This window comes from Gobius niger (genome assembly GCF_951799975.1).
Source record: "Gobius niger genome assembly, chromosome: 3".
NCBI classification, from domain to species: Eukaryota; Metazoa; Chordata; class Actinopteri; order Gobiiformes; family Gobiidae; genus Gobius; species Gobius niger.
This window is the reverse complement of record NC_136854.1, coordinates 16056264-16071449: the sequence shown is the minus strand read 5'-3', so window position 1 is coordinate 16071449 and position 15186 is coordinate 16056264. Positions and strand designations below refer to the sequence as shown.

Here is a 15186-nt window from a genome sequence, read left to right as displayed (position 1 = left end):
GGCACTATTAGCATCTGCTTTAAGAGTCTCCTCATCAATACAATGGATTTCACCGCTCTGGCTTGAGGACAGATTGGGACTCAGTGTTTTTGCTTTTCTTCACAACATATATTCAACATTATCAACGTTAGGGTCAAACTTTAGCATTTTTTACAAATATTAAAGGTTCATGGTTAGGCTGTCGTTACACAGTTATTCCAGCAGGTGACACTGGTGAGCTGATAGGAGTTTATTTCTCTCTGGATACAGGTAAATGCTCAATTAATATATCTTTTCTGCAGGCATGGGATTTTCAAGAGCATCCCATTCAATTAGCAATATCTTATACTTGAAGCACGAATACGACTAAAGTATGTTTTTCTTCTTATCTCTTACAGTCTCCACTGGCAAACATCTTTTATTGCAGTGACGGGAACCCACAAATGTGAAGTTCTTGGAGAAGTGTTGTGTCAGCACACGGGCTACTGTTCACATTCATACGTTCACACCACACGGACTGTTTCGTTTGGTTCAAGGAGGGCTTCTTTTGACTTCACAAACATCTAACTCAGCATTCTTCTGTGTTGCTATTCACCTGCGTTACATACATGCGCAGTAGATAAAGGTGAGTGCGGAGTTTGCCTCAAGTGTTTGATACCATTGATCTTGAAATGTTAGTGGGTGCATTGCAACATTATGGTGCTCAGTTGGTTTAGGAGTTACCCTGTTTGAAAGGGAGAACATGTGCAAATTACCTACAGCAGGGGTAGGCAACCACAGGCCCGGGGGCACAGAACCTCTGGCCCCCAAGATGATTTTGAGAAATATTATTGTGCAAATAAAAGATCAAATACCAGTTAAAGTATCTAAAAATGTGAGAAACAGTGTCAGTATTTTAAAAAATGTCAAAACATCCCGCTTGGTCACATGTAATGTTAAACAGTGATTCCTTACTAGGGGGTCGGGACCCAAAAGTCGGTCATAGAACCATTTTCAGTGGGTCGCAAGTCTATAGGGAACTTTTATTGTTTGTTTGTTTGTTTGTTTGTATACTTTATTGTCCACGTAGGGAAATTTGTCCTCTGCATTTAAACCATCCTTCGATGCCGCTGGGGCAACCCGTAAGGAGCAGTGGTCGACGGCAGTGCTGCGCCCGGGGACCCATCTCCATGATGTGGAGCCAGGCTGATGGTCAGAATCACCTGGCTGGAGGATTCCCCCATTGTACATGTTTTTAGTGGTAGGGGAAACCGGACAACCTGAAGTTTTGGATAATCAGATTTATGAAGTGAATATAAACGCATCAGATCTGAATATTGGGTTAACTGATTATTCCAGTTATCTGATTTTTCTGGCCATATAAACGTAGCCAATGTCGCACGGTGTAACACGTACCCGAGTTAACTTGAAAAGCTTCAGATTCTTCAGAAGAAGGTTATACGTCTTATATCATGGGCACATTTGAACACGGATTTCCTTTTTACAAGTTGAAGCTTCTGAAGCTCACCGAGTGCACAATGCTTATGTATAACACGGTACATCAATTAAATTCCAGACCCTGTCATCTCATTCCAGTGGCCTCTCCTTCTCATGAACATAACACGAGAAGGAAACCATTATCAAGAGGGAAAAAGCATATGAGCTGCAGTGCGCCAGCTTTAGTGGAGATCTGTGGTGAGATTAGAATCACTCCTCTAAACATATTTTACAAAGCATATTACGCAAACCTTTTTGTTACGTTATACTTAATACAACCCCATACGGCTGATGATTCACTTTCACATTGGTCACATTTTGCAAACCTGATATGAATGATACGAATGATACGATATGAGTACTATATATAGAGTACTGAACAGGTCAATTTATAAGCCCTAAACAAAAAATAGCTGTAAATAGACTGTAGTGATATTGGCAATTGAATGTACATGGGCATGAGGTGGGGAAATGTTGAATTCCATATTTTTTTTGTACAGCAGGAAGAAAAAGTAAGTACACCTAAATTAGTCATATAATGTGGTATGATCTTTATCAAAATCACAGGAATGAGAGCTTGAAACTGCTTGAACTAATGCCAGCCGAACATTTACATTTGATCATATTTTTATTGGCCATAACATGTAAACATTCACAGGAGAATGTGGAATAAGTAAGTACACCCCCCTGAATCTCACTGAACTGCAGTTTCATTGATGATAGCACATTGTTCAGGCCCTGAGGCAACAAAACAGCCCCACACCATGATTCTCCTGCACCGGACTTCACTGTGGGGATAGGGCTTTGACATTGATGTGCTGTTCCATTTTTCCATTTTTTGGGTTAATCAGTCCACAGTATATTTTTCCAATAGTGCTGAGGAGCATCCGAGTGCCTGGCTATCCCCACACTAAATATCACAAGTTATTTTTATTGTGGGGACCACCAATTCATTTTTTTCGTAAGAGAGGTGTGGTTTACGATCATCCAGAGCCGTTTATTGAGCTCTATGAATGTCTATCATGCGTCTGCACGTAGCCACAGCCAATCGTATCAGTTGTGTCCGATGACATATGACGTGCCCGCTGTAAACTTTCAAGCTAAACTATTTAGCGCACGGTCTAAAGCTTGATCGAAAGATGGAGTCGCATCGGTTGCTGTCATGTTGGATCCGTAATTAAACTTTTTTTTATTCTATCAGTAAACAAACTACCAGCTTCCGCATGTCCAATAGTGCGCCATTATTTTGCCATCCCTCCTCGTTCTGGTCCTCAAATCCATGCGAACATTTCGGCCATGGTCCCCAGGCTGCTGTGCTTTTCGAAATGATTCGAGCGCACACAGCAGCATGGGGACTTCCAGGCTAGAGGAAAAGTGAGCAGCACATCAACATCAAAACCCTCTCCTCACTGTGAAGTCCGGTGCAGGAGAATCATGGTGTGAGGCTTTGTTGCCTCAGGGCCTGAACAACGTGCTATCATCAATGAAACTGCAGTTCAGTGAGATTCAGGCGCTGTACTTACTTATTCCTCGCTGTCCTGTGAATGTTTACATGTTATGGCCAATACAAATATGATCAAATGCAAATGTTTGGGTGGTATTAGTTCAAGCAGACACTGTTTACTCACTCTTATGATTCTGATGGAGATCAGACCACATTTAGCGACCAATTTAGGCAGAAATGTGAGAAATTCCAGACGGTGCACTCACTTTTTCTTCCCACTGTATATAGAATGTTAACGTGTATTTTAATTGTGGGTCCCTATATAAGCTTCTAGTTGGTGTTCCAGTCTGCTCTCAACTTCTTTAACTCGTGCATTAAGAACCAAATGTTCATTTTGAAGCATAAATCTCTTATCTAGTTGTAATCGCGCTCCTCCACCACAGGACCCAAAGAGGGAGAGAAGGCGGATGATAGCATGCCCAGCGCAGAAAGAAGGAAATAAGAGCAGGGAAGAAAATGGCATTCACACTTTGGCATTGAAACAGAGGATTTCCTCCCTGTACCTCGTCTTCCTCCGCCGCTTCTGTTTACATAAGACAGAGCTGCACTTCAGGTTTTATGAATGCCTTAAAAATGGGATCTCAGCCTGTGCGAGAGGAGATGCTTTTGCACGTATCCCCTTTCCAGGCACAATAGCAGGTAAATAGAATGGTTTGATCAGGAGTTGATAGAATTATGCTCAAAGCAAAGCTACACTTTGTAACATTTCATATACTGAATAAATTAAAGAACAAAAAGCATTCATTTAATTGTGTGTTCAAACTCAAAAGACAAAACATGTGTCTTTCTGTAAGCGGGCTCGCCTCTCCTCCCCTTGACTTTGCTGGGAGCGGGACATCACCAGCTCGTCTCCATGGAGATGTTGCTACTATGACTTTGACTCCAGGAAGCCAAACATGAGGGTTAAACATCTTCCAAATACCTTATATTTGATAAAGCGCTGCATTTCGGGGGCTAAGCCGTACACCGAATTTACACCAGAGGAATTACAGTAAGTGCGGCGGTCACTTTTTTCCATTTTACCTATCATGATATTTACACTAGCATAGTTATACACCCGTCCGACGCGTGTTTGTGAATGGATAGCAACAATCCGGAATGTTCCGCAATGTGGCTTTAATTAGGCCACACTTTTATAACACGCATGGCTCCCAGGGTGCACCAGAGATGTCATATCATGTGTTTCAGAAATAAGATGAAATGATTTGTTTTATAACCTAAGTGCAAATCGCCACCAGGGTCTGCGGAGGCTGCGGGGCGAGGGCAGGAGGATCAGAATGCTTGCAGAGGACTTTCAGAGTTTCAAAAGGGAGCTGGTCGATACATGCTTAAAATAGGGACAGGAATACCTGCACACAGCATTAATCTCAATGGCGGAATCCTATTTAAAAAGCAGGCGTTTTGCTGAATGGGCTGGCTGGCGTCCACATACACAGTTACAGTGGCTGAACGAACGCCCTACAGGTTTTCTCAGTGTTCATTAGCAATGCCTTTAAAGGAACACAGCCAAACACAAACATGCACAAGAGCTTTTGAACTATATCAAGTTTGGGATTCATGTTAATGTAAGGGCAGAGGAGACATACAAGTTTACTGTGTGTTGTCTTGAAGGGATTTGAGCGCGTGAGGCGGCCCATGCAGTGGACAGCTTGCGGCTGGATTGATAGTGACGTCAGCGCGCCACCAGGCCTACCTCTCCCCAAGGAAGGATTAGTTGAGCCGCAGACAACGCGCTCCCGTAATCTCCCGCTAAGAAATGGGGAGGGGAGACGGGCACGCTCAGAACATCTGTAATTGACTGGCACCAAAGACCCCCAATGACTCTTTAGACTGTCCCTCCACCTGAAGCATGACGGGCCTGACGCCCCAGCACAGAGACGCGCCCCAGGCAGGTAAACACAGCAGGTAAGCCAAAGGCTCAGCGGGATTTAACTGTTTGTCTTTCTCGGAGACCTTATGAAGATCACGCGTGCTCTGCGCTTCTTTGCATTCAAGAGACTCTGTCAGTGTATTTGTTCATTTTGCATTAAATGAACAAATACACCAAAGCACACCGTTGTTGCTCCGTTTAAGACGCTGGGAGCATTGAACTAAATTGAACTAAATTCACGCTCATCTGTTTATTGACCTGCTGGCAAAGTAACCTATCTGATGTTGTCTCGGGCCTCTTCTGTAATATTCCATTAGGCTATCAGCTAATTATAATTGGATAGATGAGAATGTGTAATACGCATCTTTTTGGAGAGGACATTGTTTTAGAGCTGGTGAGACATTTCTAGTTGTGTCGACTTGTCACCTACCAAACACATCCTTTTCCCTCAGGCTGGAGCTTTGAGGGCCGCGCATACTGTAGCCGCATAATGCCGGCGCGTTTGGAACCACGGTGTTACTTTTACCGCTACCGGTTTTTACAGGAGGCTCTGATGCTTCAGGGCAGAGCTTTGACTGGCGTCTAGTGTTATGTAAATGTCACTATCATTCTCTTTTCTGTCAACACAGAATCGAGAAAAGAGACAAAAAGCTTTGGGTGACTGGCCGCATCGCCATTCAAAGCAGCAGTCTCGCTCGCGGGGACCAAAAGTTTTGACTGTTCAGCACTTACTTGGACAGTGCACGTTGTGGCGGGCAGTGAGGCAGTGTTTGTAGGCGGTGCTCGCGCCAGAGAGAGAGAGAGAGGGAGAGAGAGGAAGAGAGAGAGGGAGAGAGAGAGAGAGAGAGAGAGAGAGAGAGAGAGAGAGAGAGAGAGAGAGAGAGAGAGAGGCGCTGTGGGAGACCATAGTTGATATTTTCCCAGTACTTGAACTTATCCGTGCGTCTTTGCGCAGTGGTGCGCAAACATACTCTTGTGCTGTCAAAGATACTGAGTCGTTTGTCTCTTGGCAGGCTCACCTGGGAAGCGTCCTCGGAAGGCAGTTTGTTAGCGGACACGGTGTTGAAACTCTGGAAGTGTCGGAGAGACACCAAAGTGGTGACCTGGAGCATGGATGACAGCTCGGACTGCCCAGCTTCATGACCTGGCATTGATGCTTTCACCGGAGACTGGCGTGACCGCCTCCTAACAGGAGCCTTTCTTCATTTGGTCTTCAGATGGACTGCTTGCCCCTGGCACTGGCAAAGATGCGCTGGATTACGCTACTTGCCGGTTTGACTTTCTGGAGCAAAATCTCTATTTCTAATGGTTTTGACTACAGTGAAGCAGACTATGATTATTATGAAGAGGATAAAACTGAAGCGATTGACTACAAAGATCCATGCAAAGCGGGTGAGTTATCTTGACACTCAGTTGTTTGAATATGACCAAACTCTAAGGTGAATAAAACTGAGTTGACACGTGCCTCTGTGAATGAGAAAGGACAGTGCGCAGTGGTCCAGATGTCCGGTCCGCTCCAGCAGGACGATAGTCTGTGTTTTGTGAGAATCCTACAACAGAAGCCACGTGCAGTCCGTGGTGACTGCCGCCAAATCAAAGCCTGCATGGCACATAGGTGCATAAAAATGTGCTTCATCTGAGTAGCTGTGTTTATGCATCCAGATGCTAAACACAAAACATGTGTAACAGCTGAAAACCCATAAGACATGCATGCAAGTCGACCAAAAACATGCTTTAATTCAAGGCTGTCCCACAGAATATTCACAAGAGGCTGATAGATCAGAACTTAAGCCTATTTAGTAATACATGCGCATGCACACGTGAGGGAGTAATCATCTCACCCTGTCAATTTGATATGTTCTCGTTCTGTCCATACAGCACATCACTGAAGGCCTATGATTATTCTACAAGGCTCACACAGTAGACCAGACAGTTCACACCTTTAAATGATGATCAATGATCTGAACTAAATTAACCTTTAATTTATAGATTACATAGATTAGAAGCAGTTGTAAAAACAAATGCCCTGACTTTGTTCTGTGGTCTTATTATACCACTTGTTATTTAATTATTGATATCACGGAAGTTGAGTTTTGTTATAAATAACATGCCTTGACAAAAGAACCCTCCTCACACTGTGCTTGTGACTATTTTCAATTGCATTGTTGCATCTATGACATATCTGATGATATATTTAAGTGATAAGTCGAGCACCCTTAAACCTGGAGCGTTTGCTGAGCTGATGGACACACATTCCTTACATACCAAATACACCAACCTGGCAGAGCCGGGACACTGGTCCAAGTGTGCACACTGCACTCCTGTCACAGGGACCTATATGAGCCGCTGGTCTATTTGAAGCGTGGCGTACACATGCAGTCAACATATGGATACTGAGCAACGCTTGTACACTTCAATAACCAATGTTTTTATTTGCTGAAAAGATTTGTATAGGGAATGTACGTAAACCAAGACGCCAAGCTCGGGATTTTGTTTTTCAGTGCTTAGAAATGTTTCATATTAAAGTGATGTTTGAGATAAGTGCTCCTGCCTCACTGCGAGAAAGTGCCAGCTTCCATTCGCTCAGCTTGCATGCTCTCCCCACGCCTCTCCCCTCGCCCGTCCAAAAACCTGTCCCCAGGCCTGTCCCCGGTTTCCCGTCCCACTAAAACATGTACAAGAGGGCCAGGATGAATGCGAGTGTGTCTGTGATACCGTGTGCAGGATGATAGATTGAAAATGAAACCCAAAGCTACAATCTAGTGTTTTATATGAGTGTCCTGCAAATTAATACAGGATTAATACAGGATCATATACTGTATACAAAATAATAACTATACTGTAGTTATGTATTAGTTACTTAGTGATGAATCAAAGTGCCGTAATCGGTCACCATGCAAACTTTAAAGTCCTCTTGACATAATACGACTACATGCTAAACTGCAGGTTTTATTGTCCATACTAAACACACCTGGAGAACTTGGACAAACTTTATTGATCCACAAGGTACATTCAGTAGTGTTCTCATGCTTAAAAACAATCTCGGAAACTAAGTGACCAACGTGAAAATAACATTGTGAAGTCAAAACGAGACAACTGCCATTCAAGTTTGTGACTGTTTCATTCTCCATCCAGAGAGCCTCCTCATGGCAGTGTTTGGTGACTGACACGCCCCCGGTGTCTCTGGAGAGCAGAACGAATATTTAGCGCGTAGCATTTTCTTTGCTAATTAATTATGCAAACGATGACACATTTTGGATGTTCTTGTGTTTTCACAGCAAATGTCTCAAATCGGAATTGCATCATGAAAGATTGCAGTTTTGCAGCTGTAGTGTAATATATTTTGCGAAGTCTCGATATAGTATTAAAGCTGCAAATCCTGTAGTTTAGATCTCTACAAAATGTGTTCTTAAATGCACTCTTGTATTAGCTTAGGGGTTCACTTTCAGTCTTGTCTCAAATGTTAATGCTTGCATATGTATTCAAAATGTGTCCTATGGATTGAATCTTGATTTGAAAACAAAATTTGCATAACGTACTGCAATATTTTGCCAGAAAAGAAAAGAAAGAAAAAAAGTCTTGGAAGCGCGGCTCATTCCAGGCCTGACCCGGTGGCACGGCTCTGAGTGGTTGGTATTCCGCCTCCTGTTTTTGCTGGGAAAACATAAGGGGAATATTTGGCTGTCTGCTTATCTCCCCCACCGAAGTCCCGCGCTGGTAGACAGGAGAACGCACACTTCCAGGCTTTTGTGAAATGATTTCCCTACGCGGACGCACACACGCTTACATAGCCACAAAAAGTGAGTCCACACTCATGCAGAGCTCTCTCCATTCACCAGCGCTTATCTCTTCCTGGTTGTCTGCATCCTGCTGCTCAGCTGGAGATGACACACACACACACACACACTTACATGCACACTCTCTCCGACACTCACTCAAGAGTCATTCATGCTTCCTCCCAAATCACTGTTCAAATCAACTCTCTCACAACAGAGAGAAAGCCAAACAAACCTCCGCGTCCGCACCGCGCTCTGGGTCGCTCCTCAGGACTGTCCCAAGGGACGGCCGCCACATCACGGCGCACTCCCTTCATCTTGCAGCGGTCGCAAGTAGGATTTGTGCATATACAGTATGTTCACAATTATTATGCAAATGACATCTTTCTCTGATTTTCTAAATTGTCAACTCAAGTCTTTCAACTTTCAAGTCTTTAACTCTATTGAAAAAAAAACCCCAGTGATAACAGTATTTTGTTTTTTTTACTTAAAAGGTACTGTTTCAGATTATTATGCACAGCAGCGTTTCAATACATTTTATAGGTTGTAAAGAAGTGAAGATGGTCATTTGTTGAATTTGCAGTATTAGGTCATATTTACTGAAATCAAAAGCTATTTCAATCAAAAGCATCTGAACAGGTCAAGTTACATTTTAACGTAGGACCCTTATTTGATAGCAGCTTCAAAAGTCTTGCATCCATTAAACTTGTGAGTTTTTGGAGAGTTTCTGCTTGGATTTCTGTGCAGGATGTCAGAATAGCCTCCCAAAGCTGCCGTTTGGATGTGAACTGCCTCCCACCCTCATTGATGTTTTGCTTGAGGCTCCAAAGGTTCTCAATAGGGTTGAGGCCAGGGTAGGATGGGGTCCACATCATGAGTTTCTCTCCTTTTATTTTTGCTGCTTTGTAGCAGCTGTTCTCTTAGTCTGATGTATTTGTCTGGCAGAAACCATCCTCATCGTTTATTTATCTGCTCAAACCCAAGTGTGCTCTGAATCAGCCACAAATCTCTTATCAGTACGATGATTATGCTTAATCTTTTGTGAAATATCAAAGGTTTTCATACCTAGTGCAAGGCATTCAACTATTTCACGCTTTTCATCAGAAGAGAGATCCTTTTTCTTTCCCATATTGCTTGAAAACCATGGTCTGCTTAATAATGTGGAACGTCCTTTTTCAGTAGTTTTTCCCTTAATTCGGCTTAACCTGAAAACTAATCATCCCAGGCGTCTGTGATTCATAGAGCCCTGAGACACAATACCATCCATGAGTTTCACTGAAAACAATTATTTTTTAAATTACATTTTTGACACTGAAATACAATTTTCATAACAATTGTGAACATACTCTTCTGTCAGTCTACCCCAGGGCAGCTGTGGCTATTGACAACACAAAGCTAAGAGTGAATGATGACTAGCATAGGGCTCGGCTTTTCCACGCCGGCACACCTCGTCAACTCAGGCATTTTACTGCGTTAATCTTAGAACTATTTTCTACCAACTAATTGATATGGGTTCAACATTTGGGACACTAAACTAAACGAGTACCATTCTACAGAAAGCTCGGTACAGCATTAGTAAAGCAAAACTAGCTCTGACACTGAGTTACACAGCAGTGACGTCACCCGTGTGCCCTGGTTGTGCAGTGACATTCACCCTTTAAAAAAGTATATGTAATTCCAAGAAAAACAATTACATTCAATAAACTGTGCCGACTGTCGAGGTTGAAAATCAGAACCCAGAGAGGCAGCAGTGGATCGGTCCAGAGCCAGATTTAATGGGCAAACAGCAACAAACAGAAGATCACAGGCAGTCAGTCAGCGAGGCATTGTCATGTACATTCATCATCTCCCATGTCCTCCTCTTCGTTTTTACATGCTATATCACGTGTACACTGAACATGCAATACACAATGTCTTGATGTTTGGTGCCACTGGTGAGATAGTCTGTCTGGCACATATTCTGATCATATAAGAAAGGTACAAAGCGTAATACATCTATGTCATCTTAATCCCACTATCAGTTCATGACGCATGGCCATTTTCTTTAGCATAGTTCCAATAAAACATGAGTAAAACAAATGAAAGTAAGTCCCCAATTTCCACACTAGTGAATCCTGACACAAACCTTTTAAGGTTTATATTGGACATACTGGACTTTATAGTATGAAATATTGCACAACACAAATCCTTTCACCATTGCTTGTTGACTCTACCTTTATTGTAAAGCCAAAGCAAATGCAAAACTAATGATCAGAGGCATACAAAAATTATGATAAAACTGGAAAAAAATATATATATTTTGAGTGGACACCCCAGTCGTTTTCAAATATTGCCTTTTGAGGAAGTTATTTGCCAAATTGTGCTTGTTTTTTTTTTTTTATCTGCTGCACTATATAGAGACTCAGCTACTAAAAAATGTTCCAATATTTCTTCTGTAAAGTCACACTTCTCTGTAGTTTTTAAAATCCCTGTCACTCTGTCGGAGCATGAAAAGGCTGACCAACAGTAGGAGAAAGTGCGTTGAATTACGATATAACAATCTCTAAAACAGCAAAATTATCACAGGGATCAGATTACTCTTTGATTTATCGTGATATTGTCAAGTTGTCAAACTGAACACAGATGTTAAAGATTCCTAGTTTATTTAAGCTTATCAGGTTTGAGATCTTTTGGTAAAGGCTTTTGGCAGCCATTGTTTAACTCCTCCAAACTGTGGCAGATTGATGCAGAGTGTCTTGAGTGAAGTTGAGTGTTGACCCAGGTCGGAAGGAAACTAGAGCGCTGTGTGTCCGCGAGTGTCAGACACCGTAGATGAGTTGTATAGTAGGATGAGCAGTTCCATTTGTATATTAAACAGGATTTTCCCGAGCAGAGTGCCGCGGCCACAGAGCTTCCTAAGCCTTCTGTATAGGATTCCCGCCTCAGCATACTGCTCAGAGTGGACTGTTTGTTTTGGAGCGTCCTTTATTCCGGAGCGGAGAAGTCGTGAGTCAGCATTGCGGACATGGTGCCCACCTGCCATACTCTGCTCAATTATTCAATATCCACATCCATTCACTCCTTGTGTTTTCCTGTGTTAATGCTTCAGAAAAAAAATGCCCTGGGCTGTATTCAAGCTCAAATAGTGATTTCTTTACATCAGCTTTGCATGTTGCTGCGGGATAATGTAATATTCTACATATTTATTTCTTTGATTTTTGTAGTCATCCAACAAGCCTATCATAAGATACTATTGTGCCTCACACCACATTTGTCTTACCTGTTTTCTTAAGTGTGTGTGGACAGGATTGCAAAGTTGCTTGTATTCGGTGTTTTGAATGGGTGAGCTCTAAAACTCTGTGGCTTTGACGTGACGTTGCATGATGCATCATTTCAAGGGGATCTCTTTCACTTGATGTTTCGATGGTACAGATAAAGCATACTTTGTCATACATAAAAATGACCAGATGGCACTTTTTATTTGCACAGTGGATCACAAAATAATTTGCATGCATAGAATGTCTACAAAAGAAAATGTCATCACGGGGTCTTGTTATTTTACCATTTAATATCTGATCCTCTTAATTGTTGAATTGTTGAATCAATCTCCAATTTACAGAAAAATCCTGTTTCGATGATCCGAAATCCTGCAACTGCAACTTATGGCTTTACGGATTACAGTCTCTGCAGTTTGCGCATTTATAACACACTATGAATATAACTATGAAAAAGTACAATTTCACTTACAAACAACGTTGCACATTACGAATGTCTTTTTACACAAAGGGCTGCACAATATATCATAAAAAAAGCCGAACCAAAAAAAGTAGGTGACGCAATATCCGTATCACTCAAAGCCATAATATATTGCAAAAAAACTTCCAGGTATCAACACGTTTTGTACACTCAGCAAGAGACAAAAAGTGCATAATAATGCCAAGTGGTCATGGCATTATTATGCCAAGACCACATGTGGTCATTATTAGGACCACATGGCATAATAATTAGCCATGTGGTCCTACTAGTGTTTATAAAACTGTTTTTGTTTTAATGTAAAATGCCCCTTTTAGACTTTGTAATACCAAATATTACCTTCTAATTTAAAATAGAAAAGAAAGTCCTGTACTGTAATAGACTAATATATAAAATATATTATACATGTAATATAATATATAGGCTAAGTAAGACTATACCTGAAATATCAAATTTTAATACTTCAAAAAGACTATCGGATTGGGACGTCCGTTGTTTTTACTAGGGTGGGTCAGAATGGATCATTCCGATTACAGTCGAGTGAAATAAATCCCCACAGGGTCGAGATAAGCTCTTTTTTAATAGTACAGTCACAGTCACAGTCACAATATCATGTCAGTGCATTTTTACTGTCGGAGCTTAGTTTGTGTGTGCGTACGTTGTAATAAGAATGGAGTTGTTTCACAGTATCACAAGTATCTTACTCACCTAATTGTTTGTTTTAGGCTATGTGGATCTGTTAACTGAATTCATTAGCATTCAGAGCGATGATGTTTTGCGCCCAATGCGTCAAATACACCTTAAACATGCTCTTTTCCCAGTAATTTGTCTTCCTGACCTGCCCACATTGAGACAGGGCGAGCTCTGACCAGTTCTCTATCACTTCTCTCTTCTCTGGTGTCACCATCGGATCTGAGAAGCTATCGAGATCCGGAAATGCGCCCCCCAGACTGTGAACCGGGACGAGTTCACCCCTTTCTCACACCTGGGATACCGGCCCATGTTTAGGACGACAGCGCCGAAATCGTCTTGAAATCAGCTGACCAGACACATCGCAGCAACCTGCCTCAGCGTTAAGCACAGAATTCAAACATCTCCAACTTTATTCACATATGAACTCAATTCAAGCGGATTAAGAGGCGGTCGTGTGAAGAAGGGGGGGGCATCCTGCAGTGCTGTCTGCTGATAGAGATTATATTTCCATAGGCTCTGAGCTGCAGTAGCAGTAGTGGGCATGGCACATGGGCTGAAGAAGAGTTATAAAAGTTATCCAAGATGTACAATTACTGATAAAGAGGTAAATCTGAGGATCCGGAAAGGCCGATGTGTTCCAGGTTTTGGTGCAGAACTCTTGTGCACTGGCTGTGTTTGAACGTGCCTGCTGCAGTGCCCCGTTGAAGGGCGAACAGTAAGGCCCCGGTCAGCATGATGTAGTTCTCCCGGGACTCCCTGGGGTTCGGGATCAATAGCTTCCCCGCTGCAACTCCCTCTCTCGCTGTCCTCACACGCTGGCTTTGGAGTATAAACGGCGCTATGGATTCGCAAGACCTCAACAATCGATGGGCACAACTTTTGCACTCTGCCCCCCCCCACTTTCCCTCATTTTATCTTTCGCCCCTGTCAGTGAAGACTTGCTGTAGCACAGTGATGGATGGTTGACTTTAGGGCTCCATATCATGTCGCCAAATTGTTATTACCGTGATAGTAGGTGAAGCGATATCCGCATCAAACGAAGCCACGGTAGATTGCGAGATTACTGAGATTTACGTTAACAAGCCTGAAACAGTCACAGCCCCACAACGAGTCGGGATAATTTGTAAACCATGTGCTGTCATTGTAGTTTTCTCCACATTCCAAACAATAGTAGCAGAGATTTGAAGACAATGGCACCACAAACCTCCTATTTCCTTTGGTGGCCATTCTGATTAGCTCAATGACAAGCTTCGCCCATGCCATTGTTACTGTGTTAGTGTCTTTAATCCCTGTGGAGCGCAAGAACTCCGCTCGGTAAATGGGAGCGTGATGGGTATCTTCGCCATTGTTGGAAAGTGGAAATGAATTTGGCTGAACGGGGAGTCACATCACTCACAGAAACACAATGATTTGGATTATTTATGAAGCCGTCGCCTGCTGTTACAGATGGGATGATAATGTCCCGGCGACGTTTTTCCTCCCCAGTGACAGCCCCGTTGTGTAATTGTAATGCATTGAGTTTCTGGACACTCGATCTGTCAAGCTCAAGATAAATGACGCGCTACATTCATCGATGGGCGAGTGGGTGAAGTCCCAGACAAAGGACAAGATCCTGGTTTAATCCTGAAACATGTGAAAGAAATGTGGCTACTGTACCGAATCCCTTCACCATCTCTTTGTCGGAACCTCTTGCAATTATAGCAAGACGGCTAGATGGTCGGCTTAGATGGAGTATTGTCAGGTGCTTGTGCGTAGTGTTAGCACCCACACTAGGGGCTTTACACCTGAAACCTTTATTATACTGGTAAGATTTTGTCTTGACAGTACGCAAAACTGACAAAGTAAAGATTTCTATTTCACTGCATGGATGATGATGATGATTCAACATGTCTGTACAGTTGATGATTTTGATCAGTGGTTCCCAGTCTATTTTGTCTTACGTATCCCTTGGACCTTTTGTTTATACTTTCAAGTACGCCCTACATTGTGGGTGTGACCAATTATATCAAAAGTGATATGGACTATTAGGACTATATGGACCACTCAGTCTACTGGACGACAGAGAGCTTGCACAAACTTGATTCTTCTGACAATATATGAATTTATCCCTTGTTTTTTATTATAAACATCTGTCAAGAAATATTAAGACACTAAAG

The 15186-nt window shown here is 42.5% G+C and overlaps 1 protein-coding gene across 1 annotated transcript in view; it reads left to right on the top strand.

Annotated features, from left to right (window-relative positions):
- The first annotated feature begins 5738 nt into the window (after nucleotides 1-5738).
- The window catches only part of tll1 (tolloid-like 1), a 33992-nt gene continuing 24544 nt past the window's right edge, over nucleotides 5739-15186 (top strand). Inside the window, exon 1 of the mRNA XM_079554157.1 lies at nucleotides 5739-6221. Coding sequence (XP_079410283.1) covers nucleotides 6047-6221 — 175 coding nt within the window. The 5' untranslated portion in view covers nucleotides 5739-6046. The remainder of the gene's footprint in view (nucleotides 6222-15186) is intronic.